At 42.5% G+C, this 26,343-nt stretch overlaps 1 protein-coding gene across 7 annotated transcripts in view; it reads right to left on the bottom strand.

Annotated features, from left to right (window-relative positions):
* RIN2 (Ras and Rab interactor 2) overlaps positions 1 to 25,440 on the bottom strand; it is a 104,157-nt gene extending 78,717 nt beyond the window's left edge. For 2 of the 7 annotated variants that reach the window (XM_073339757.2, XM_073339765.2), the window contains exon 1: positions 12,102 to 12,179. Coding sequence is in view for 2 of the 7 variants with exons in the window: in XM_073339756.2 (XP_073195857.2) it covers positions 25,146 to 25,424 (279 nt within the window). In the remaining 5 variants the exon portion in view is untranslated. Of the gene's footprint in view, positions 1 to 1,121; positions 1,218 to 7,658; positions 7,789 to 12,101; positions 12,182 to 25,145 lie in introns of those variants that run through there. The other 5 variants (XM_073339766.2, XM_073339761.2, XM_073339758.2 and 2 more) reach the window with 5 other exon arrangements.
* Between the last annotated feature and the right edge of the window lie 903 nt (positions 25,441 to 26,343).

Below are 26,343 nucleotides of genomic sequence, written 5' to 3'. Positions count from 1 at the left end.
AGAGGATAGGGAACCATATGGTGGAAGAGGGGAAAGAAGATCCAGTGGGTAGGGCAGTAACCAAGACTTGGGAGACCTGGATTTGAGTGGTCTGCCACAGATTTCCTTTGTGAACTTGGGCAAGTCCCCAGTCCCTCTGTGTTAGTTCCCTATCTGTAAAAACAGGAATAGCAGCACTGCCCTGTCTCACAGGGGTGTTGTGAAAATAAATGCATCAAAGAACATAAGGCGCTCAGATACTATGGTGTTCTGGGGGCCCTGTAAGTACCAGCAGTAGATAGGCAAAATACAGGAAGGCAATAAGCAGGAGGGAAAACATAAGAACAGTGGGGTGAGGGCAGAGAGCAAAATCAGTAGAGGCCACAAGAAAGAAAGGAGAAAAGATGGTTGTGCATAACAGGGAACCCTGTTCCAGTAAAAACACTGGAGATGAGGATAAGGAGACAACATGTGACTACCATACAACACTAAAAGTCTGTGACTGCATAATAATAATAATTTAAAAATGGAAAGGTACCTTCCCCCCCTCCCAACCAAGAAAGAGAACAGACTGAACATTTTGGACCAGCTGGTGTAAATCTTTTGAAATTCTTTGACTTCAGAAATATCATGGTTGAATTTTCATCATGTCTGTTGGGAAACATTATTGACTTTGAATTCTCACAAGCAGTTACAGTTTACTAACTTTACTGTTAGTAAATTATACATACAAATTACATAGTCTCCGGCAGAGACGACTCTGGCCTGCCGATAGTGGGAGGGCAGTGGCTTCAGCAGATGTTACTGAGCATGTTCAGTCCGTGTGAGCATGTTCAGTACAAGTGAAGCAGCAAATTGGGGAGGGCATGTGACCCCACACGACACCCCCCCTTTCCACACACACACACACCCTCCAGTCTCAGGGGGCTTTTTGTTCGTGAACAATTGTGCATGAAATACTTCTAACAAAGAGACCAGTTGTTTTTATGATATCAGAACCTTCACCTCCTGCCGAGAAAGTTAATGCATGGATATCCCACATTATATGAACCATAAATAAGGCCATCTATTATTCATCCCCACCACCCACATGAGACAGGATTTACAGCCAGTTTTCACTTATTTTCTCACTGAACATTCACCTGTAAGATATTTTGCAAAAATACCATCAGCTCCTTTTAGTCCTCTCTTCTGCAGCACACTCTTCTAAGCTGCTGTCAATTCCTCTTGAAGATACACTGTATAAATACAGTGAGTCATTAAGTTTAGTACCAGGGAAAAGCACATTTATGACTCACTCATTGAAAGAAAAGGTTTTCATTGGAAAAAACCACAGACATGAAACGATGGTGGGTAAATGTCTCTATTTATTCATTTTCTGCCTTATCACACACAAAGACTGCCGCAGACAAATACTTTATCTAACGAAAACAGACTTTTATTATCCCACAGAATAACAAAAAACCCTCCAACTAAATTTAATAGACATTAATGAGAGCAGGCCTAAAACAGAGCTCTAAACACACACAGCTTTGATTGTCCTATATTCAGTTAGAATGCATTGGTGATATGCTGGTATGAAACATTCTGTATCAGATAACTACTATTATTTAGCTTCACTTTGGAACAGGACCAGACTGGTGATGTGAGTAAGCCACACAGATGAATAAAATGATCATAATACCCCACTGCCCCTCCCCTTAAAGTGTACTGGTGGCAATAGGGTATTAAGATCCCTTTAGGGAAAATTACTGTCTTGCTCAGAACGTGTAATTTGTTCTTGAATCATACTCTCTCAACTAAACTATGGAAATAAACAGGGACTGAGCCATGTACAGCATTGCACTGATTCACAGACAAGTGTGCCAACATACCAAGCAGGATAATCCTCAAAGCACAACCATTTTCTTGTCTTTTCAGTGAGGCTAGCTACATATCACAGTGGATGAAACCTCTGGAAAAAAAACGTTTTATTGGCCCTTACTTCTCATCTAATATGTTTGGTGCTCTAAGATTCTGAAGTTCTCCAGAATGCACTAAACACACCACTGTTCTGCTACGTTAAAGCAAACTTTACAGGTACCCGAGATTAATGCAAAATTTGGCTTTAAACAGAAACATAACTGCAACCTGGACGATAACACAGCAAGGCACTGCTCCATGTTATTGAGGTTACAGCAGTTTATATATCATAGGAAAACGGAAACAATTGTACCCTGTGGAATCTTTTTAGTAATGGTACCCTGTGGAATCTTTTTGATAGAGTGTTATTCTCACACTGTTAGGACCTCAGCTACCCTTCTTAAATAGTTCATAGCGAGTATTACAGCATCCCCTTGAGTTTTGCCATCCCTTCATGTTTCAGAGATGCCTATTCTGTCAAGGCTCTATTCCCTGTACTCAACACCTGCCCCTCCTGCAGTTTAATTTCTCTCCTAGCCTGTGCTGGAGACAGATACATTTGTATTCTTGAGATCCCTACCAGATGTCTTTGGCAAACGCCAGTGTCCCTTGGCACCTGCCAGCTTTCCTCCAGCTCCTAGTTTTAATAATCAACCCTGCAAAACATAGTCAGCCAACCATCTGTGCCAGCAATCTGGTTCCACTTTGGTTAAGGGAGATCTTTCCCTTTTCTAAACAGTTCTTCAGTGCCTTATAAATGTAACTTACTCCACTTGATATCATCTCCACACACAGACATGCTGCAGTCCCTACTGTCTTGCTGTCCTTATCCACAGAACTGGAAAAAATCTAGCATAGGGGTTCTGGATGTGAGTCATTTTCTTAGTTTAGCACCAGGGAAATGTAGCATCCAGGTCCTCTCTCCTAGGCCTCTCTTTATTAGTAGTACCAATATGAACAACCACAGTGGGCTCTTCCCAAGCACTCACTAGAGAAGTGCCATAACAGTAGAGTTGTTAGAATCGCTGAGGGTGCTGGGAAATAGGTTTTAGTGCTCTTCTGGAAAAGAATAAGTTAGCTTGTTTGAGTAATGCAACTAACATCTGGGGGAAGTGATTAAATCCCATCTCTTTCCAGAGACCATAAAAAAGAAAACTGCCTGTGAGTAAAAATTGTTCTTTCAGTTGTATGCCATAATTTCAAGACCTGTTTTTAATATGGCAATATTGAGACAACGTTTTGTTGCTACTGCCATTAGTGCCAGCCAACAGTATTTCTCTCGATAGATAACAACCCTGGCAAAATGGTCCAAAAATATATCTCACCATCCCTGATAGAAATCTGTTCACGTATCCTTAAACACCAATACGTGCACTTCTACATGCACACACTCATGGACACCGATACATGCAAACTTCATACCAATCTCTCACCCACACACACAAATCCTCTTTGTGTCTCAAACTACACAACCACACACCCCATCATTCACTCAGTTCTGAAGGCTACCTCATTCAGGCACATGCCTGCCATTCACCTCTCCATTTACCCTCAGCCTATCAATTCTCTACCCACACCCCAAATTCACCAGTTCTCTTCTCCGACCCACCTTTCAGTACCATCTATCCACAGTTGCACCAGCCATATAAGCCCTACCCTGGCTTCCTCATGATTGCAGCATCTTTCCCTCAGTTGAGCCTTGAGTCTTCCCCTAATGGAAGCCCTCTCACCTCTCCTGCTGGCTGCTCCCCTTCCCCAGTCCCCCCAAAAAAGGCTGGAGGTCCTGCTCTGTCCCTTCTTCCACTTAAGGAGTTGCCACCAGGGCTGCTAGAATATTTTGGCCTCTCCCTAGAGGTGGGTAAGGAGCTGGGTATTATCTGTTCCTTTTACTAAGCCTGGGGAAGCAATCGCTGGAACTGGGCAAGAGGAGGAGCCAGCTAGGACCAGCCATGGGAGAAAGCCTCAGAGTGGTTAAGTAGGAGCGCCACTGGTATGGCATCTGGTGAGGAGGGCACCATCCTCGCCCAGGAGAGGTAGAGCCCGGAAGGGCTGCTGATAATCCCTCCCCTTCCTCTTGGGACCAGAGGATTCAGCTGTTACACAACTGACCCTCCACATGTTCTGCTGCTGAAGGCAGAGCAAGGGACAGGCTTAAAAGTGTAACAGCAGCGCCAGCTCCTCTCCTACTGCCTGGCAGCTGGTTACACTCAGCTCATGTTTTTAAGGTTTTGTTCACAGCCTTAAGGGCGAGAACCTTTTTTAACATTTATTTTAAATAAATTGAGTTTCTGCAGAACCTGACCACATTAGTCTCCCTTGCCCAAAGATACTATTACAAATCAGAGGCAGCGTGTCCTAGCGGACCGGGACTCAGAGGAGATGACCCGCATTCTAATCCCAGCTTTGCCCCATTTGCCGTGTCCTTGGACAAGTCACTTTCCCCTCTCTGTGCCTCTGTTTCCCCTCCCACCCACTGTCCACCTTGCTGATTGAGACTAAGTTCTTTGGGCCAGGGAATGGCTCCTACTATGCATTTGTGGAGTGCCTAGTGCAAGAGGCAGCATTCTACGTGCTGCCATAGTATAAAATATGATAATAAGCATACATCTAGTGGCAACATCCGTCTGATAAAATGAATTTACTGCAGACCTTTGACTGCCTCAGCCCATTAATCTCTCTTTGCCAGGATTACTAACATTCCAATCCTGTGAGCAGCTTCAAACAGCTGCCATTTCTTTAAGCAGCCTACCACAAGCATGCTTCCTTTCTTTCTTCCCCCCAATGCGGAATTTCACATGAACATACCCATCCCACACCCACATACAAGTTACACAGGTGGCACCTTTTCATAGTCACTCCTAGAACAGTGAGTTTAAGATCTGTGATCTCATGACTACCAAGGCTAGATCTTGGGGAGTTTACCCCTGGAACATTGCTGCTTTCCATTAAGACAAAGCACATGCATCTAGTCCCGGGCTGTCTAGAGATATTAAATATTTAAAGATGATTCTTTTATGTCCAGAAAAGCTACTTTAGGTTATTTGCAGAAGTTCTACAAAACATATTAGTTATATTTCTTTCTCTCCCTCTGCTTCTAAGCACAGTTGGACACAATACATAAGGCACCTGGCTTTACAGACAGAGGTACACAAAAAATAATCAAAAAAATTTTAAGTACTCAAATACTTTTAAGTGGCTTCCTGTTATATGTAGCTTATTTTAGACTTTATTTTTATACCAGTGACATTCCAAATGTGGGTACTAGGTAATGTACAGACATGCAAGATGACTCTGTCCCTGCCCCAAAGTAAAACAATAAAAAGGTGAGGGAAAAAGATACAAGGTACAAGCAAAGTGGTCAGAGGGATCACGTGGAAGCTCATATTTCTCCTGTCCTGTTGGTTTTACTTACAGAATACATGTTCATATAATAAGAGATGAAGTTTTCGGGGGAACTTGCAAGTTACTCAGTTCATCCCAAAACTTGTGGTTTCACTAGCAATCATGGGTAATACAGCCATAACAAACTCATGCCAAACAAAATTGTACAATGCCACCCACAGATTCTCGCTATATAATCCCACGCTTCAGAAATCCATTAATTTAAAAGTTAGGCTTCTCATGTGTATTTCCTCACAAAACACAGACACTAAAAAATAAGGAAGTAACAAGTCAAGACAACATTCTCACCCAATACAACAACCTCCAAGCATCAGCCTGCTACCATCATGACACCCAGCTCAGCACACTAAACACCTTCTCCAACACGTTGACATTCAATTAGATTGCCACCCTCAGTACTTGCATCAAAGAATGAGAAGTCTTGCTGTGATGCACAATATTCTCTCCAATCTTCTAACAACACACACAATTTCAGAATTACAGTTCCCGACCAATAGGAGCTGCAGAGTTGGCGTTCGGGGCTGAGGCAGTGAACAGAGACCCCTCCCTCTCCTTCTCCCCCCTCCCCCGGGGCTGCAGGGACGTGCAGGCCACTTTCAGGAGCGGTGCGGAGTTTGCGTGCGGGCTCTGGGCTGGGGTGCAGGAGAAGGTGAGGGGCTCTGACCGGACGGCGATTACCTCGGGCCACTCCCACATCCCTCTAACCAGTGACTGGCACATCCCTCTGGCAGCATCTCCTAGGTGGGGGGGGCCGGAGATCTCTGCGCACTGCCCCCACAGCTCCCATTCGCCATAGTTCCCGGCCAACGGGAGCTGTGAAGTTGGCGCTCGGGGCGGAGGCAGCACACGGAGACCTCTTGCCCTGCCCTAGGGGCTTGCAGGGATGTGCTGGCCACTTCCAGGAGCAACGCAGAGCCAGAGCAGGTAGGAAGCCTGTTCCCCAGCATGTAGAAAGGAGGGAGAGGAGTTGAGGGGAGGGAGGGGGCCTGCGGACCCCCTGGAGTACCCTCCGAGGACCCGCAGGGGTCCGTGCACTGCAGTTTGAGAAACGGTGCTTTAATACAATGATACTACAAAAACATGCGCAGCACTAAACTCAGTCTGCTAGCAAAAAGGGAATTAGAAATGACAAGATAGATAGCAAAAAGGGAATTAGAAATGACAAGATAGATAGAGTTAAACTAACAACTTCACAACAGACTCAGCTGGAAAGCAGCTGTGTTTCACTATCCCACGTGACAAAGAATGGTTCTGCAGACTATGCTTAGAATTTGAATCTTGGACTCTGCTTTGCGGTGCAAAATTTGATGGGTATAGATTATCTGCATCAATTTTAATGCAGAAAAGTGGAGGTTTGAAAGCTTTCAAGGGGGTAAACTATCTATGAAAGGTAAACCCCTAGCAGCCTGTCTGTCTTGTGAAGGTTATAAATAGCTCTATAAAGCTATCTTGTACATAACAGATGTTGTCTGTCTTGCTTAGTATTTCCGTCTGCATTTTATTAAAGTTTCAAAATAAGATAAGTATGTTCAAAAAGGAATTATTGTGTATGGTGTGACAGAGGCCTAATATACTAAATGAGTTGGAAAAGCAGACAAGAGGTCTGATTCTCATTTATACTGTTGCTCCTTCTTCTGACACCAGTGTTACATTCCGATACAAACACTGCCCTTCTGTTAAGAGGTAGCAAATCAGCCTCAGTCACAGGAAAAAAATCACCGACACCCAGGATGAGTGTATTTGATGTGTAACTTCTTTTATTTATACATATGCACCAGTCCTGGAACAGAAGTGTCAAACAGCATGCAAGGCAATCCATCCTTTCAGGAATCTCAGCCTAACTCCAGTGCCCAGTTCTCAGGAAACATCTCTGTCTCATGAACTGGCTCTAACCAGAGAGCAAACTCCCCTGTTGCTCACAGAGCTCATGCTCTAAGGGCCACTCACTGCTTCAACACAGAACCTGACACAACAAAAACTGACTACAACAAAGCACGATTTCCTAAAACTAAACATTTGCTCACATGGTGGATCTGTCTACACAGTTGCTAGGAGCAAGTCTTGCAGCCCAGGTCAACTAAAAAAGCAATATGGACATTTCAGCTCAGGCTCTGAAACTTACTCACCCACTTCTAAGGAAAGCTCCAGCTGAGCCCATATGTCAAAGCAATGTCTACATGGCTATTTTTAGTGCTCTAGCATGAGGTTGTTGACCTGGGCTGAGAGACTCATTCCCAGCAGCTGTGTACACATACCCTACATTTAAAAGAAACACCTGGTGACACCTGCCGTAACAAGTGTGCCTCCTTGTGCTGGATCACTGAGAAAACATCTGTCAGAAGAGGGAGTAGTTCAGAAGAAGAAAACATGTTTACTTTCTGTCTTGGAGAATCCTGAAGCAGCAGGTTCATCTTCAATGTTTGAGATGTTGAAGGAAGATCTGAACTGATATTTCTCTTGTTCAAGTGCAACTGTAATCTCACAGAGAAAGATACAGACTCTGTCCTGAAAAACATACAGTCTAAGTCCCCACTCCTGTCAAGACTTAAGTACGTGCCTAACTTTACACACTGGGAATAGTTTCATTATAGTCAATGGAACTATTGCCTGTGTGTAAAGTTAAGCACGTGCTTATGTATTTGCAGAATCAGGGCCTAAAACATAACCTTAATCCAATGCCAATTTATCAAAACAAAATAAAGAAATGATCCCACAAAACAGCAGGCAGGGTGATGCAAACCAAAATAAAGTACATATAACTGGATAAATTACAAATTTGTTCATATTAGGCAAAAGAAGTATCGTGCAGTATACCTTGTAGATTAACAATGTTATAAAATTAACATTTCTTATAACCCTTGTGATTCATTCAAGCAGCTTTGCCAGTCCCAAAACTACACGAGGGAGAGGTTGGGATTCCAACATAAAAGGTAGGTTTTTGAAATAACATTTTAAGAGAGACATCTGTAATGCCAGCTAATAACATTTGTCAGCATACATGTAAATTAAACATCTCCACCATACAAGTCAGATCTATTCCAGAACTGAATGCTTGCCAATAGAGCCCAGTGGCTGCTGGAACATATCCGATATTTACTTCATTGTCATGGGTGTTACATTGACCAGATTTTTCACCGAGCCTCTGAAGCTTTGTGCACGTGTTTTGGATGCCAAGCATTCAACTGTTGAAAAACAACAAGCCAAAAAAAATTCTATTGTCCATCAGGTCAGGACAACCCAAAACTAGTTCCAGAAAAGTGACAATTAACTGCTGCCTCCCAGACAAGCTGCTCCTCTGCACTTAGTAATACTGAGAGCATGGACTGATGGGTGCAGTCCATTTCAAGGCTGGAAATGAAAGCTCACCCTTACCTTAGGGTAATTTAAACGCCTCTGGATGCAAAAAGAAAGCTGATTTGCTCATTTGGCTCCCTACTTTTCCTAAACTCCTCTGTGACAGCTCAGTCAGACCCCATCCTGCACTTTGAGAAGACAAAATGACCAACTATACAGTATGTGCACTGTTCCCAAACTACAGTCTTGGGAGTAACTGCTATTTAGACGTGGGATCAAAAAAGACGAAAGAAAGAGTCCATTATCAAATATTTGTTCACCACGAAGGTACTTACAGAGTATAATAACCCCTTAACCTTCTCTTTGTTAAGCTAAATAGATTGAGATCCTTGAGTCTATTGCTGTAAGGCCTGTTTTCTAACTCTTTAATCATTCTCACGGCTCTTCTCTGAACCCTCTCCAATTTATCACCATCGTTCTTGAATTGTGGGCACCAGAACTGGACACAGAAGTCCAATACCAGTCGCAACCCTGCCAAACAGAGGTAAAATAACCCCTCTACTCCTACTTGTATCCCCCGTTTACGCATTCAAGGATCGCACTAGCCCTTTTGGCCACAGTGTCACACTGGGAGCTCATGTTCTGCTGATTATCCACCACAACTCCCAAACCTTTTTCAGAGTCACTGCTTCCCAGGATAGAGTCCTCCATCCTGTAAGTATGGCCTGCATTCTTTATTTCTAGATGTACATATTTATATTTAGCCATATTAAAGTGCTTATTGTTTACTTGTGCCCAGTTTACCAAGAGATCCAGATCACTCTGTATCAATGACATTTCCTCTTCATTACTTACCAATTTGTGTCATCAGTAAACTTTATCAGTGATGATTTTATGTTTTCTTCCAAAATATTGAAAAAAATGTTAAATAGTATAAGGCAAATAATCAATCCGTGCGGGATCCCACCACAAATGCACCAACTTGGTGATGATTCCCCATTTTAATCCATTTAACGTGTGCATTGCAACTAGTGAGGCCTCTGATGGAGCACTGTGTCCAATTCTGGACAGCACACTTTAGGAAAGATGTGGACAAATCTCAGAGTGTTCAATGGAGAGCAACAAAAATTATAAAAAGGTCTACAAAAGGAATGGTTAAAAAAATTGGGCATGTTTAGTTTTGAGAAAAGACGGCTGAGATGGAGACCCAGTAACAGTCTTCAAATATGTTAAAGGCTGCTACAAAGAGGATAGTGATTAATTGTTCTCCATGTCCACTACAGGTAGGACAAGAAACAATGGGCTTAATCTGCAGCAAGGGAGATTTAGATTAGATATTAGAAAAATCTTTCTAATTGTGAGCTCTGGAATAGGCTTCCAAGGGAGAAATGCCTATCATTGGAGGTTTTTAAAAACAGGTTGGAAAAACACCTGTAAGGGATGGTCTAGGTTTATTTGGTCCTGCCACAGAGCACGGAGCTGAATTTGATGACTTCTCAAGGTCCCTTATAACCTTGCATTTCTATGATTCTATGTTAATTGTATATTGTTCTAGTTTTTTAATCAAAATGTCATGTGGCACCAAGTCAAACACCTTACAGAAGTCTAAGTATACTACATCAATACTATTAACTTTATCAACCAAACTTGCAATCTCATAAAAAAATGATATCAAGTTAGTTTGATATTATCTATTTCCCATAAACCCATGTTGACTGACATTAATTATATTACCCTCCTTTACACAAAGGAGCTCTGTGGAGGAGCTGAGAATGGAACCCAGGTCTCCTAAGTCTCAGACTAGCACTCTGATCTCCGGGCCATCATTCCTCTAGATTCACTCAGCATCTTGCTCTTGAAGAAGGAACATTTTAAAAACCAAAACTACTAATTTTAAGAAAACCAGACATTTGGAATAATTATATTTTCTTCTCATACAACCAAATGTGAGAGTCAGGTTGTTCTTGAGTAAGTGACCTTCCAAATATATTTTCTATTCTGAAGACCAGAGTGAGATCCTAGTTAATGGATGCAGTGACAGGGATAAAGGGGACGTTTTGCAAATTTGAGTGCCCAAAATTAGGTGCCTAAATAGGTATTTAGGTACCTAAATAAAAGTGGCCTGATTTTCTGAGGTGCTGACTACTCTCAACTTCCACTGAAATCTATGAGAGCTTCACTGATCAGCACCTTTGGTAATCAGGACACTTTATATAGGTACCTATGGAGGGATTTAGGAGCCCTAGTTAAAGAGGCAGATATTCAAAAGGCACAAAGGGCAGTTAGGCACCCAACTTTTATCCACAGTTAAAAGGAGTTGGATGCTTAACTGCCCTGTATGCCTTTGAAAAAATCTCGCCCTCCATAAAGAAGGGTGCATAAAGTTAGGCTCCTATGTCTTTATTTAGGCTGCTAAATAAGTGACCTGACTTTCAAAAGTGTTGCTCACCCAGAAGGTTCTATTGATGTCAATGGGAGCTACTGAGCAATCAAACACTCTTGCGAACATGGATTTGGAAGCCAAATTTTAGGTACCTATTTCTGAAAATTTGGACCAAAATCTTCCAGAGGAGATAAAGTCAGTAAACCTGCTATTTGGGTTTGATTAATAGACTGTGTAGTAGCTACCTGGAACCAAAAAAGTCTGAGTTTGTTCACTGTCTGGGTTACTACAATACAGAGAAAAGTTTAGAGTGCAAGATAGTGGAAACATTTAATACGGTTGAAAGGAGTGATTTCTCACTGGCACAGAGTTTCACAGTATTAGACATTTAAATCCATCATCATGAATTAACCCCCAAAAAACATTCATTGTATTGCATTTAGTAAAGTTCAATATTCTACATGTACTTGTGCTATTTAGTTATCAAGTAACAATATCTTGTATAATTTTAAAAGAACATCTGCTGAGTAATCAGGTCTGGTGCTCCCAAAAGTAAAATTAAAGTACTAACCTTAAACCTGTGATTATCTGGCCCCGAGTTTCTCAATTCATAGGGAATAAATGCCTTTATAAAATTCACTTACGTATAGCTGTCAAAGGTACCAACCATAATGAGACCTTTGCAATCATACATTTAAATGAGCAACCACATTTTGAATATTGTACAGGTTTTAAAAACAATGGGGAGTGGGTATACAACCTCTAAACCACCAAGGCCAGTACCGTACTAGGACCATTGTAGGTACTCTAACAGTTACACTTAAGCAAAATCTCTTCTTGGCCTATGCCACGATAATGCTTACTTAAGAATGTGCATAACTTTAAACACGTGCATAGTCCCACCAAGGTCAGGTACCTCACTGCATCAGGGCACTACTGAGCAGGGCTGAGTTCCTTTCAGCTGCCTTTCTTAAATTCATCACACTTGTCCTATGAAATCCAGATTTCTGTCAGGAAACTACTCCAAATCCAAATCAAGCTCTGCTAATGAAGTAAAGTTTTTTTCTTTCCATACAATTTGACAGAATTCAAAGGAGTACACCAGGCTTAGTTACACACAGAGAAGAAAATAATTACTTACTTGTAATGTATTTTGTCGGTCTGCCTCTTCTCCCATCCCGGAAAGGAAACATCCCAGCAGACAGTATTATAGCTAGACCTATACCAGGAAGCAAGGAGGCAAAAAAATAAAATAGAAGTCTGCCAGTCACAACTGACACACAGTTTCCCGGTAGGTGGAGTTATAATGATGTCAATAAAGTTGTTTATTTGGAAGGAAGAGGTGGCTGTATGACAAAGTATATTAATTGGTCCTATGAGAGCAGCCCTTTCTAGTCACTAGTAGAAAATAAATGTGTTTTATGAGCACTTAGAATAGCACTTTCTGCTTTCTGTCTTCTATTAAACATATTAATGGCATATTCAAAGGCTCCAAACTTTTCCACAATTCTATAGAGTAAACCTCTGTACTCCCACCTCATCACAGACAGCTCTGCAAAATACATGAGTAGCTAGTAATAAAGCTGCGGTTTTAGTAGCTGTAACTGTTAAAGAAGGTAACTGCTACTGTGTTATTACTGTTTCTTACACAACCTGTAACATAACTTTCAGTGATTGGCAAAATACAATATATTATGAAAATTAAGTCATACAAAATCAAGAAACTTGGCAGAATATGCTAAACCCAGGGTTGTGAGTTCAATCCTTGAGGGGGCCATTTGGGATCTGGGCAACAAATTGGGGATTGGTCCTGCTTTGAGCAGGGGGTTGGACTAGATGACCTCCTGAGGTCCCTTCCAACCCTGATATTCTATGATTCTCTGATAAATTTGATCAGAATATTTTTGTGGATTGGTTGGCCTCAAAAGAAAGCTGAAGCAGAATAAGGCTTTAGTTTGACAGAACTGTCAAGGTGGGGTGTTTGGGGGCTATTTAATCTCCACTATATGCCACATCACAGAAACTGTAGGGATTTTCAGTCAGCACAACACATGGCAACTATAAAATTACCAATAAAAGGAAGGCAGTAAACGGGAAATGCCTAGTCTAGAAGAAAGGTGTATACATATCATTAAGCTATGTTTAGCAAGGAACAAGAGATGTGAAGTAGAGCCAAGTCACTTCTTTGGTTTCTAGAACCACTGTTAACCATATGGGAAACATATATTATAAATGATAGTTTACATGTGTGCAACAGTTGCTGAAATAATAAGGGATTAAATAATCCTTTTCTTCTGAACATAAAAAAAGTGAATCTGAAATCTAGTAAATCAAATATTTATCTTGGAAGTTTGCATGTCTTGGAAAAAGCCACACCAAACATGTATATTTTCAAAGACACATATAAAAAATGGTAAGTATATGTTTAATAATAATTCCTACTCAATTTGATAGGTTATCCACTTGCCTGAGCAAGACAGAAATTTGATTATAATTGCAAAATTTGATGAAAAAATTATGTGAAAACTTGAATTAACCTGAGTAAGGCTTATTACTCTCCAGATACTATGCCAATAATTCCAAGCACAGTAATTAGCAAAAAGCATTGTGGATAAGTAAACGGGAACTGAGACATGGTCAGGCTTGGTCTATATTATATACTTATTTCAGTATAACTACATCGCTCACTGGTGTGGAAGATTCACACCTCTGTGTGACGCAGTTATATCACCCAAACTCCTGTTGAGACAGCTTCTCCCATCAACATAGCTACTGACTCTCACGGAAGTGGGGTACCAATGAGAGAAGCTCTTCCATCAGCACAGGGAGCATCTTCACTAAGCACTGCAGCAGCATCACCGCACCAGTGCCAATGCAGCACTGTATGTGTAGACCAGCCCTCAGACTTGAGACTGTGAAACCTTTAGTGATCATTGTTTATAATTTGCCAGATTTTGAAACATTTCTGTTATATTTTTTCAAAACTTTTACTTCACTTTAGTTCCTGGCTTTCAAACATTTGGGGGTTTGTTTTGTTTTTTATAATCACAACTTTACTTTTTTAAAGGGATTCTGTCAACTTTAGAAAAAACCTGTCTGAAAATGTCATACTTACCAATAAGAAAAGGAGGACTTGTGGCACCTTAGAGACTAACCCATTTATTTGAGCATAAGCTTTCGTGAGCTACAGCTCACTTCATCGGAGGCACGAAAGCTTATGCTCAAATAAATGGGTTAGTCTCTAAGGTGCCACAAGTCCTCCTTTTCTTTCTGCGAATACGGACTAACACGGCTGCTGCTCTGAAACCTGTCATACTTACCAATGACAGGCAAGAGTCAAGAGCCTATTCCTAAAAGCACTTACACACACACACACATAGTCCCAGGAAACTCAGTGGAACTAGTCACGGCCCCAATCCAGCAAACACTTGTGCACGTACACATGTTTAACTTTAAGTACACGAGTAATCCCACTGACGTCAATGTGCTTAAGTCTTTCCGGGACTGGGTTCATGTTTGCAGGACCACAACCTAACATTATTATAATTGAAAGATCTAGGAAAATTAATTTTGTGCATCTGACTCTGTTTTGTACGTAGTCAATTCCACTATTTACTCTGCATAACCAATAAAATCTTGTTTTCTTTGCCTATGCGGGTCATGTGGGAAGAGAAAAATATTTTAAACACATGGTAAAAGGAGAGGCTGTAAAATCACAAAACTTGTCAAAAGGACTAAAGAATACATGAAATACCTGAAGCTATTTTTATCACAAATTTAAAACCGACCAGGTTTCAATGGATGGTGTTTCTTTATGTAATACATAGGTATCTACAACCTTTGTGGTCTATTAACGATAACTTTTATAGGGAGTTTCCTTACATTTTTATATTTGCATCAAGGAAAAATAGAACTGCCACTACTAAATATAACTCTCAATAACCCTGATACCATCACAGAATTAGCATATTTTGGTTTCATGCCTGGTAGCACTCCAAGTTCAGGCATGGGCATCACACACTTTTTACACTGGGAGGGAGAGGCATCATAAGATGCTGTGAGTCTCCTCAGATATTTCCTCCCACAGAGCCCCCTCCTATGGCTCTTAACACAGGATGGGGTAATGTGGCAATGGAATATATCTTCTACAGCCTGAATTTGCTCTGTGCCATGTGACTTTCACGAAACCTGTGCACTTGTCACTGCGACTGTAGGTAATTTTCTTGTAGCTCTTCCATTCTGAGCTCAGGGTTTGTTTCTCAGAAATTTGTAACTGAGTTTTCTATTCTTTTGCTGTGCTGACACTTGGAAAAAATCAAGTGTCACCAAGGAACAATTTCCACCACTCCATTCCCTGATATTAAAACAGAGAACTCTCTGGGATTTCTTGAAATTATGAAAGGCAATAAAACCAAAGCCTTCTCTGGCAGATTTCTGTGCAAGTAAGGATCCTGATCCTGCAACTGTATCCATGCAGACAGATCCTTCCTACAAGTTCCAATGGGTTCTGCCTACATTTGATTTAATACAAAGCCAATCAAAGTCAACAGGAGTCTTTCCAGGATTGGTGCCTGTGCTCCTTTTGCAGGTCCTGGGCCTGTGTTTGCATTTTTGGCATTTGACTTACAAACTCCCACATCGATATTTATAGTTCAACAAATCTAACTAAAAGAGGAAAGGTTTGCTCATTGCTAAGACATTTTCCAAGTTTCAGTTTTTATAGCCAAGTTACAAAGCATTCAGCTCCCAGTTCCTAATGTACGTAATGAAAGATACTTGATCTTAGCTACAATAAACTGCTTCATATGTACAAAAATCAAGATTGAACAGCTCATATTATAAAAATTACAGGACCAAAAATATTACATCACCAAGTTACACTTTCCAAAACTGAAACTCACGTCAAATACTGAGGTTTTGATCAAATTCCAATTCCAAAGTAATCACAACTTATAAGGTTTTCTCTGGACCCTAATAACAGCCATGTACAACAGCAGTGCTCATGACTTGGCACTTGGACAGAGAAATTTTAAATGATATATGGTACTGTGGCGTTCCCCAAGCAGATGTGGGCCTTATGAACACACTAAGAATTTTGGCTTCCTTTTTGATAGCTATTTAAACTGTCTAAATCACAGTGTTTTTTCCATCTTGCATTAACTGCTCTGAACATTGCAAAACAGGTATTTTTTAAATCCCCAACCATTGCTAGAACAACTTATTATAAAAATTTTACTCCTTGTCTATGTCCCACAGTTGCCAACATCTAAACTTTTCCCCAAGAAATTATTGGCCAAATAAACTCAGGGTCAGGAATGTAGCAAGGGCCCAATCACCAAAAGCAGTGGGTGTTTATTCTCGTGAACTTGATGTTCTTCTTTATAACAATATGTTTATCCCAAACTGAATTCATTTGCTCAAACTGATGAGCTGTTCCATACACACAGTCTAATTAATGCCAGTGGAAATATTCCTATCGCAATCTGGCCCTCGATCATTATCAGGTCAAACCTAATACATGACTCAATTATGGAGTGCCTGTGAATCCTCAGTAAAAGGCAGGACATAGCATAGTTATGTTTGCCCAGGAGCAGATATGAGGCTGAACTGGGACTCAAGAGAGGCACAATTTTGTTCTTTACTCCATGGGGGAATTTAATCCATGCCAGTCCATTACATGACACAAATTACTTCCCCCTATGCACTGGCTCCGCTATGTTAGCTGGCTGAGTCCAGGCTCCATCCACTCATTACCCAATCTGCCCTACCCTTCAGCTCCTAGAGGAACATAAAGCAGTCTCAGGTTGGCCAAGCTGGGATTTCTAAGTCTCTCCATATATTCGCCCTCCTAAGCATACAGTTGAATCTGCTATTTTAAGTCTGGCCAAGATGCAGCTTGGGTACTTTGGAACTTTTCTCTACCTGGGTATTTAAATATCTTATATGGCATATGCCCAGAGTCAATCATTAGCAGAACAAAGGAAGCAAGAGTTTAGCTGAAAGAGGATGTTAGGTTCAGGTAAAAAGAAAAGGAGTACTTGTGGCACCGTAGAGACTAACCAATTTATTTGAGCATTAGCTTTCGTGAGCTACAGCTCACTTCATCGGATGGGGAATGTCAGCAAATGTAATGTCATGCAGGTAGGGAAAGCCAATGAGACTATAGCTTATTTGCATGTTGAAATGTATTTTGGCTCTAATACAGAATGAAAAGAACCCCAGAGTTAATTATTTGAACATAGGGACTCTGTGTTGACCAAAAACAAAGGAAAAGGAAAAAGAATACTTTAGAATGCAGAAGCAGGGGAACCATTTTACAAGTAAGGAAAGACAATTCTTCTCTGCGAAGCACTTGTGAGGTCACATTTAGCGTTGTGCTTAGTCCCAGGCGTTAAGCCAAAAGAGAGACATACACATTCCGGAGATGGTGCGAAGGGGAGCAAAAAGAGGTTCTTTGAGAAAAGGCTTTGAAAATTGAACAGGCCTCAAATTAGCATGTGCAGTGCAGGCCAAGTCCACAGCTGGTGTCAACTGGCATAGCTTCATTAATGTCAATGAAACTGGACTGATTTATATCTGAGGATCTGGCTCTCAGTATTTAAATAGCTTACAAAATTACACGGGGCAGACCTTTTCTGAATTCAGGGAGATAATCATCGCCCAAGGGCAAAATTGGATATTGAACCTGAACTGGGTATTTAAACACATGTTCTCCAAAGAATCTATTCGTAAAAAGAAAAGGAGTACATAATGCATCCGATGAAGTGAGCTGTAGCTCACGAAAGCTTATGCTCAACTGAATTGGTTAGTCTCTAAGGTGCCACTAGTACTCCTTTTCTTTTTGCGAATACAGACTAACACGGCTGCTACTCTGAAAAGAATCTATTGTTGCAGGGAATTTTGCACTCACCTGTGTTCTGAGGTTTAAGGAAGGAGAGGATTAAGTTCCCTTTCATTACTGCTACCTTGTCCTCCTTCCCATCCCACCCACATTTTTGTCTCACCCACGTGTTATGTCTTGTGTTTTAGACTGCAAGTACCTTGGGGCAGGAATTGTCATTTATTATATGTTTGTACAGCACCCAGCACAATGGGGCCTCAACCTGGTTGAGGCTCTTTGGTTCCACCACAGTATGTATAAATAAATAATACATATCAGGAAAGGCTCAGTTAAAGGGTTATTTGAACTCTGGTACAATCTGTGGAAAAAAGTTGCAAAAGCATATAAATTACTGTGGGATTTTCAAAACCTCTGTTCCTATTTAATAGTAAAACTCCCATCGATTCCAAGGGGAGCAGAATTAGACCTATGCTGAATATTCTGGAAAATCCCATCCATATATCTGTTTTAGGATAGGAGACTGCTATTTCCAAGGATACCCACAGAGAATAGAGATCACCTACCAGAGGGAAAATAGGCTTGGTACTCCAAAAGTTCTTTTCCTCAAAATTTGATACATGTAAATTTTATTCTTAAAAAGGAATAGGGAAAAGGAATGTCTCTCCTCTATCAAACCTGCTTGTTTTCACTGGAAAGTTTCTCTAGTTGATAAAATCCAGGCCCACAGGTCTTGATTTAACATTCTTCTTAGAAAGCTGCAAGATTAGAAGGACTCAGGGCGCGCGCTTTAACATTGCCAGTATGGAGCTCTCCCAGCGCTCTAAAAAAACTCCCATCTCCACGAGGGGAATAGCGCGGCTCCCAACACTGGTGCACTGTCTACACTGGCACTTTACAGTGCTGGAACCTGCTGCGCCCAGGGGGGGTGTTTTTTCACACGCTTGAGCGAGAAGTTGCAGCACTGTAAACTTCCAGTGTAGACAAGCCCTCAGTTTCAAACAGCATGTTGACACCTGGACCATGTTTCCAAACTGCACTCTCCGCATGAAGATCAAAGCAACAGTAAAGTCCATATAAACAGCATGCAGTCAAAAATGGAGGAATATGTTCCATATGTCAACAATACTGAAGTGAATTTTGATTATGCTATTGTTTAAATGACTAGACACAGAATGCAAAATATTCCTGACCTGCTCCTTAATGGCTTTAGAAAGGGCTACATCACAAAAATCCATTCATGAAAATGCATTAAGAGGATATCACAATTGTTTGTCACTTTACTTAAAGCCACCCATTTTTGAAATAAGATTTAAATATCTTTTTCCCCATACTATTGGTTAGATTAAATGAGGGTATAGTTTCAGGGACTCTCTTTGCAAAATAAATGTTCAATTGTACTTAAAAGTACAGCATGTGCTCAATGTAAGAGCACTGAATAATATATACGCTTACATGCAAGTACAATGAGGCAAAAGCAAGTTGAGATGATCAACTACTTGGACCTGATTCAGCTCTCATTGACAATGGTGTAAATCAGAAGTAACTCCCTTTGAAGTGTAAATAAGTGTAAAAGGAGAATCCAACCCCTAACCTGGATCTAATAAAGGCTCTTTTCTGCTGTTGTTATTGTGCAAATACTGTAATAAGCTGTGAAACCTTGCAAAGTTCACACTGTTCCCTACTTTTGCTTTTATCCTGATTAATGTCTTTAAGCAGGGTGGATAAAAATCAATGATTTTTTTAATCAAAAAATCATAGGTTTTTTCCTCAAAAAGCATTTTTATAAAAAAATATCTAAAGATAGTTTTAATTATGATACATTAAGGCTCCAAGATGTCTCATCATGGAATAGGGATTATAAATTCTAATTCTACAGTATGAGACAATATATTTATGTAATATTTAAGAAAAGTTTTGTAAATAAGTTCCAATAGTTCATGGATTAGGGACGCAATTTTATGGGGTTCCAGGGGCTTCTGTATAGATTACGAAGTTTAATCTTTCTATCTACCCAATGGGACTCAGTGCTCAGTCTAGAAGATACCATCAGAGATGCTTAGTTTTGCAATTCTCAAACTATGGATTTGTGTCCCCAGAGATAAAATGCTTGTTAACAGCAAAAGTGTTTTTAAATTAATAAACAGAGGTGAGAAACAACAGACCTCACTCTATTGTCCCTCTGCAAATTTGTGTACACAGAGTCAATCCCTTACCTCTCTCTGAAAGTGCAAAGTTTCAAAAAATTCAATGAATAGAAGATTGGTGGGGGCAGAATAGATCTGGACAAGGAGAAGATGTCTGGAGATAAATGTGAGAAGGGAGGGACAGGCAGTAGAAACAATAGTGAAACTGTTTGAGCAGCATATTCCAGAATGCACTTTTATGTAGAAATCCATGATTAAATCTAGTCTTCCTGACTTGTGATTTAAATCAAATCCACCCTGTCTTTAAGAAACAACAACATTTAATAGTTGAAAGGCTACCTACCAGCACCCTGTCTATACTAGCCTTCTTTTCATATGGCCTTCTCATTTTTGCACTAACTGGTTCGGGTCCGTGGATGAATCGAAGAGTGGGAGAATCAGCATAGGTAGACAACTTGTATTTTAACCACTGTTTTGTCTAGAACTGCTGTGTGGGGGATTAGATTACATGGTAGTTGTAACAGAAGGCACTAGTGGCTGCATTAGTGCTCCCACCATTGCTACCACTGATACAGATGACTCAGTGGTAGAAAGAATAGGAACTTTTAAGAATAAGAGGTCTAGGGTAGACACAACCTTAGAGCGAGATTCACTTTTGATGCAAACGAGGACCCTTCAACCCATTTCAGCTCTGTGGTCGGGCTACAAAGGGCGTGGGGGCGCAGAAGGGGAAGAGGCTATGCATCTTGGCGAGATCCCTCTGTGCCAGCCCATAATAGGCTGCAGTACAAGAGAAGTTTCAGGTCCAGGCTGAAAGAAGGGTCACAACATCAGAGACACTTCAATCCAGTAACAGAGATATGAAGCAATAGCAGCCACTATTCCAGCATAAAGGCTAGACTAGTACTCATAGATGAACTGTGCTGCAGCCTCACAGCCTGCTTATACACTGAAGGAGAGATTTCCATTCCCCCCTCAACCCTCATTCAGACTCTGTGCAGCAGGGGCAGAACTCATTCACAGTGAAACTCAGCTCTTTAGATAGGACTGTGTAATTACAGCAGGGTAAGAACTGGATGTATAAACAGTCTCTTTCAGCACTGATATTCTGTTGCATACAAAAGCACAGTTTCAATAGCAACTGTACTGCTTAAAGTGTTTTACCTTATTATCTACCATCTGTGAGCACAGAGGCATTTGTTTTCAGTGAACTAAACTCAGACAAATATTGGATAGATACTCCCCCTGCCCTCAAAACAAAAACAAAACGAACAAACCACATATCCATCACACTGCTACTATGTCATATTAAGTTATTTTATATCAATTTGTTTCCTTAGCAAATTACCTAATCTTACCACCTCTAGGAGGTGAGGCAACAGTTCAGTTTCCATGCCAGTCAGGTCCTGATACAAAGCCCACTGGAAAAAAAAATCAATGGAAAGTGTCCCATGACTTTAATAGGCTTTAGATAGGGCCTTATCCCTCTGCAGAGACTGCCAATAAAGGTACCAATTAGTGGTAATTATGGCACTGGTTTTGTGATGTGCCCTAAGAGTTGGACTGAGACCACCAAACTCATTTCACATAGTCAAGTCAGTCCACTAATTCTCATGTTCAAAGATATGACCAATATGAAATTTTCAATGTTTTTTGCTTGGACTTGAATATTTACTCTGCCATTCCAAACTCTTGATCAATCAGTAACTTTGGTTTGTTTTATACAAGCACTTTTAGAGGCTATTTTTAAATGCTAGATTACTTTGCTCCACAACATATGTGGGTTACTGACTCACTGACCTATCAGGGATACTTGCCATTTCCAGGCAAGACATACTAGCTGGGTTCCCGTTTCCATCCTTATCATCTGGGTCAGGAGACACAAAAAATGCTGCAGAAAGATCACAGTTAGGCCCTAGAGAAGGAACTACCTTCTCTCCCTCAACAATGATCCTCAGAACAATACATTCTATAGAATACCAATACCAGTCCAATTCTCCTCATCCTGAAAGACTACAGCTGCAACCCAGGGCCTGAAGGGATGTTAAAAATAATAGTATGTGTGTGGGGAATCCTCAGAAACCCACCACCATGGGACATGGAAGGTCCTTGGGGAAAAGGAGGTGCGTATTTAGCTGTACAAATCCACCAGTTCATTTCACAATGATCATATCAAAAGCTGGTTGCAATTTTTTCATCTAAACATTTTTAGATGAAAAATGGCTGTATCACCAAAGCAAAACTTTTCACAGAAAAAGTTTGTTTTTTCTTCAAGTTTTCCAATGAAAAGCCAGAAATTGATTTTCTTTCGGTAACAGTATATGGTGTTCAGTTCTTAAAAGAGTTGGGTTGCTTTAAATTGAACAATTTTGAGTTTTTATTTCAGTTTTTGATAAAACCAGAAAACTTCCTTGGGAAATTTGGGGGGAAAAAATTAATTGACATTTTTGACCAGCTCTCCTCACAACCTCATAAATAATCTCTTATTAGTTTATTAAATGTGAACAAGTTGCCAGATAGATTCCCAACAAAATTATGATGAGAGCACTGAAAGCTATAAACAGAATCTTCGATGAGTGGATTCAGGGAAAGTTGCAAGATTAAGGATTTTGATCTACATAACTGTTCCTCCATATTTTGAGGAAAGTAAAGATTCATTTCTCTCCCCCCCCCCCCCCATGCTAACGTTGGTAAGCATTTTGTTTTATTTTTAAGTAATATAAAAGATAAATCAATGCATTTAGCAACACCTTTTGTAAGTGATATCAAATGCATTCTGTATTTAATATTGTACAGCTAAAGAGGACAACTCCAAATCAGAAATTCAATTCAGAAAGAAACATGACCCATTTTTCTTGCTTAGTTATGTGATTGAGAGAGAGAGACAGTAGAGAGGTAATATATTTTTACTGGACCAACAAATGGTTACCTCACCTACCTTGTCTCTCTTGTATGCTGGGACCAACAGGGCTGCTATAATGACAACACTACAAACAACATGTTATTAATAGACATTTCTAGCTAGTACTGTCCTACCTGCCCATATAATCAAGTAGCAGTCAAAAAAATCTGTCCCAAATAGAGTCTACTATTTAGGAAATAATTAAATTATCTCCAACATAAACAGATCCTACATATTAAAGAAGTGGTTGCCTTTTCTCAGTCCAGGTTTACACAAGGAGCACTTTCCTGGTATAGCGATGCCAGTATATATTTGTCCCCTGTTAAGGAGCAATTGTTTTTTAGGCAGTTAGACAGTACAGTGATGCGTGCAGTATACAAAACCTAGAACAGACTTGAATAGTACTGGCAAAGTGCCCCTAGCGTGGATGAAGCTTATACTAGCAAAATGTGTTTTTGCTGGCATAGCTTATTCCAGTGCCCTACCCCTAATTACCAAGTGAAATAAATTATACCAGTATAACTCTACACCAGGGGCTTTTGCCTGCACAGCTACATTGGCCAGGGATCATCCTTACTAACATAGCTATGCTGGCAAAAGTTTGTACTGTAGGCCTGGAATTCCCCACTCAATGATCAGAGCCCCATTGTGCTACACGCCATATACTAGAAGATGGTCCCTGCCCAAAGAACTCATAATCTACACCTCAGACAGGATGCAACAGGTGGGCAAAACAGATAAGTGGAGGCTGGCTGTGTTGGGAGGATGAGGTAACAATAAAAAACAAAATTTTGCAGAAAATCAGAAGTCAAAGTTCTCCATCTGCTTGCCAATCCCAGATGGGAGCAATCTGTAAATATCATAGTATAGGTAGGTTTTAAGGAAAGATTTAAAAGACGGTAAATTGGTGATATTGCGTGTGTGTCACTTCCTTTTGAAGACGGGAACACCCATTCCATTTTGAAAGAGACTAACAGTCACTGGAACAGACTACTGGACCAAGTAATCTTACACTACCTTTGGTCAATCTGTTTATCATGTGTATTGCTGCAGCTTCAAAAGACCCAGTTAGGATCAGGACTCCATTGTGCTAGGCACTGTACAAACACACAGTAAGACACAGGCCCTGCCCCAAAGAGTTTATAATTTAAGTTAAGACAAAGTGACAAGTATGCATGACCAACAACAGAAGGCAAACTAAGGTGAGATCATGTGATAATCAATGTCAGTTACATGTGCGACCTGGTCATTGTGAATCATTTTAAAGTTGTGTGTTTTTTGGGGAGGATCTACCGCTTAAAACTACTAAAGAGAAAATCAACCAAGAAGTTTTCCTCATGCTGATACAGACTAACATGGCTACCACTGAAACCAGCCAATAAAGGAAAGTGATAAGATAATTTAAAGGGTGGTTAAAAATAGGACTTCATAAGAATGCTAATATTTTTGTTAAAACAACGAGGAGTACTTGTGGCACCTTAAAGTGGGTTTTAGCCCACGAACGCTTGTGCCCAAATAAATGTGTTAAGTCTCTACGGTGCCACAAGGACTCCTCGTTTTTGCTGATACAGACTAACAGGGCTACCACTCCGAAACATATTTTTGCTTGGCATTTCATAAGAACAACTTCCTATTCAGTTTTTCGAGCTACCCAGAGGTTAGGAGTCTTACTGATCACCATATATTGGGGTCAGGAAAGAACCCCCCCCCCCGGTCAGTGCCCCCACAGCAGTGCCCTTCCTCAGCAGCGTATGGGTGCGGGCCACTTGCCAGGACCAGCGAGGTGTAGCTCAGCCATGCCCTTGCCATTTGGGGGGAGGGGGGGCCTTGAATACCAGGCATCGGGGGCGGCCCTGTTGCCTGCGGCACAGGACAGCCTAGTCTCGGGCAGGCTGCAAGCCTTTGGTCTCACGCCCCACGGTGGCTGAGGTTACCTGCGACACGCAGGGGCTCAGAAGAGCGGGTGGCTCCCTGGGCCAAAGGGGGGGGATTTCAAACGCAGCGGAGCCACGTAAGCGCTCCAGAGCGGCTCCTCACTCACGGCGAGGGGTGTGAACATCCCCCCACCCCACGCCGCCGCCGCCCCAACACAGGCCCAGATCCTGCCCCCCCCAGCCACCGAGAGGAGCCGGCCCCAGCCCAGCGCGGTGACGTGCCCCGGAAGCGAGGCGGGGGAGTCCCCTCAGGGCAAGGGGGAGCGCTGGGGACCGTCGCTCGGCTCGGCCCGGCCCGGCCCGGGCCCCCTCCCCTCACGCGCGTCCGCACAGCCCGCGGGGCGGCGCCGCGCCAGGCCCTTACCTCGCTCGGCCTCCTGCCCACCGCGGCGGGAGCGGCCCGGCGCTGCCCGCCTCGCCGAGCGGGGAGGGGAGGGAGGAGCCGGGGCTTTGTGTGGCCGCCGCCGCCGCCGCCGGCCAGGCTCCCTCGCCTCACCCCCTCCCCACTCCCGAGGGCCGGCCGGCCGGCCGGCGAACCCCCTGGGGCAGGGCGCCTGCGCCGAGCCCCCTCAACTGCCCCCCGTGGGGAGGGCGGGGCGGAAAGGTCCGGCGGGGGGCAGGGGCTGGGCTGGGCTGCGGCCATTTGCCGTCCCGCCTGCTGGGGGGAGCTGGGGGAGGGACAGTCCTGACCGCGAGGGGACCGGGGTAGAGTTGGGGGGCGGGGAGCAGCGCAGCTGGGCAGAGATTGGGGGCGGGGAGGGAGTTGGGGGGTAGGGAGTTGGCGGGGAGCTGCACGGGGTGGGGGCGAGGCCAGGGAGGGATGGGGGGGATTGGGGGGGAGGGATGGGGCGGGGAGCAGCGCAGGTGGGCAGAGATTGGGGGCGGGGAGCAGCACAGGAGGGCAGAGATTGAGGGCGGGGAGGGACTGGGGGGAGTTGGGGGTAGGGGTTGGGCAGGGAGCAGCGCAGGAGGGCAGAGATTGGGGGCAGGGAGGGACTGGAGGGTGTTGGAGGAACAGAGGCAATCAGGACTCTGCAGCAGCAGGAAGGTTGAGGGGCAGGAGTAGCTGGGTTGGGAGGTGTGCTAGGGGCTGGAGCCATGAGGAAGTTGGGGGGCTGGAAGTGGGAGGGGGGGCTGGGGTTGAGGGGGGGAGCAGGAATGGTAGGGACCCCTCTGTGTCCTTAAAGGGCCAGCCCCATTTCCCTTCAGCCCCTGGCTCTCCCCTGAGAAGTAAGGGAGATCACAGCTATGGAGGAAAATGGGACAAAGGGAAATGTGAGAGTCTCACCTGAGGCCTGGAAGGGAGTGGGGAGAGAATGGAGCTGCAGCTGGACAAGGGAACAGCAGGAGAAGGAAGAGGATGTGAAGCCTGCTAAACACTAACATAGGAAGCTAGAGAGCTGCATACTTAAAGGGCTACATTCCAAAGGCATCTGTTGAATCCCTTTACTCTGAATACTTGCCTGGTTAGCTGTTTGTGCGCTTGAAACCCCAGCTTTGTGTGGGCAGAGAGACACACATCATAGTGCTTAGTGCTATAAGCACTTTGCATCCAAGGTCTC

The sequence above is a fragment of the Lepidochelys kempii genome, chromosome 3 (assembly GCF_965140285.1).
Source record: "Lepidochelys kempii isolate rLepKem1 chromosome 3, rLepKem1.hap1, whole genome shotgun sequence".
Lineage (NCBI taxonomy): Eukaryota > Metazoa > Chordata > Testudines > Cheloniidae > Lepidochelys > Lepidochelys kempii.
Note: the sequence above shows the minus strand (reverse complement) of the source record. Positions and strands in the feature narration are given on the sequence as shown.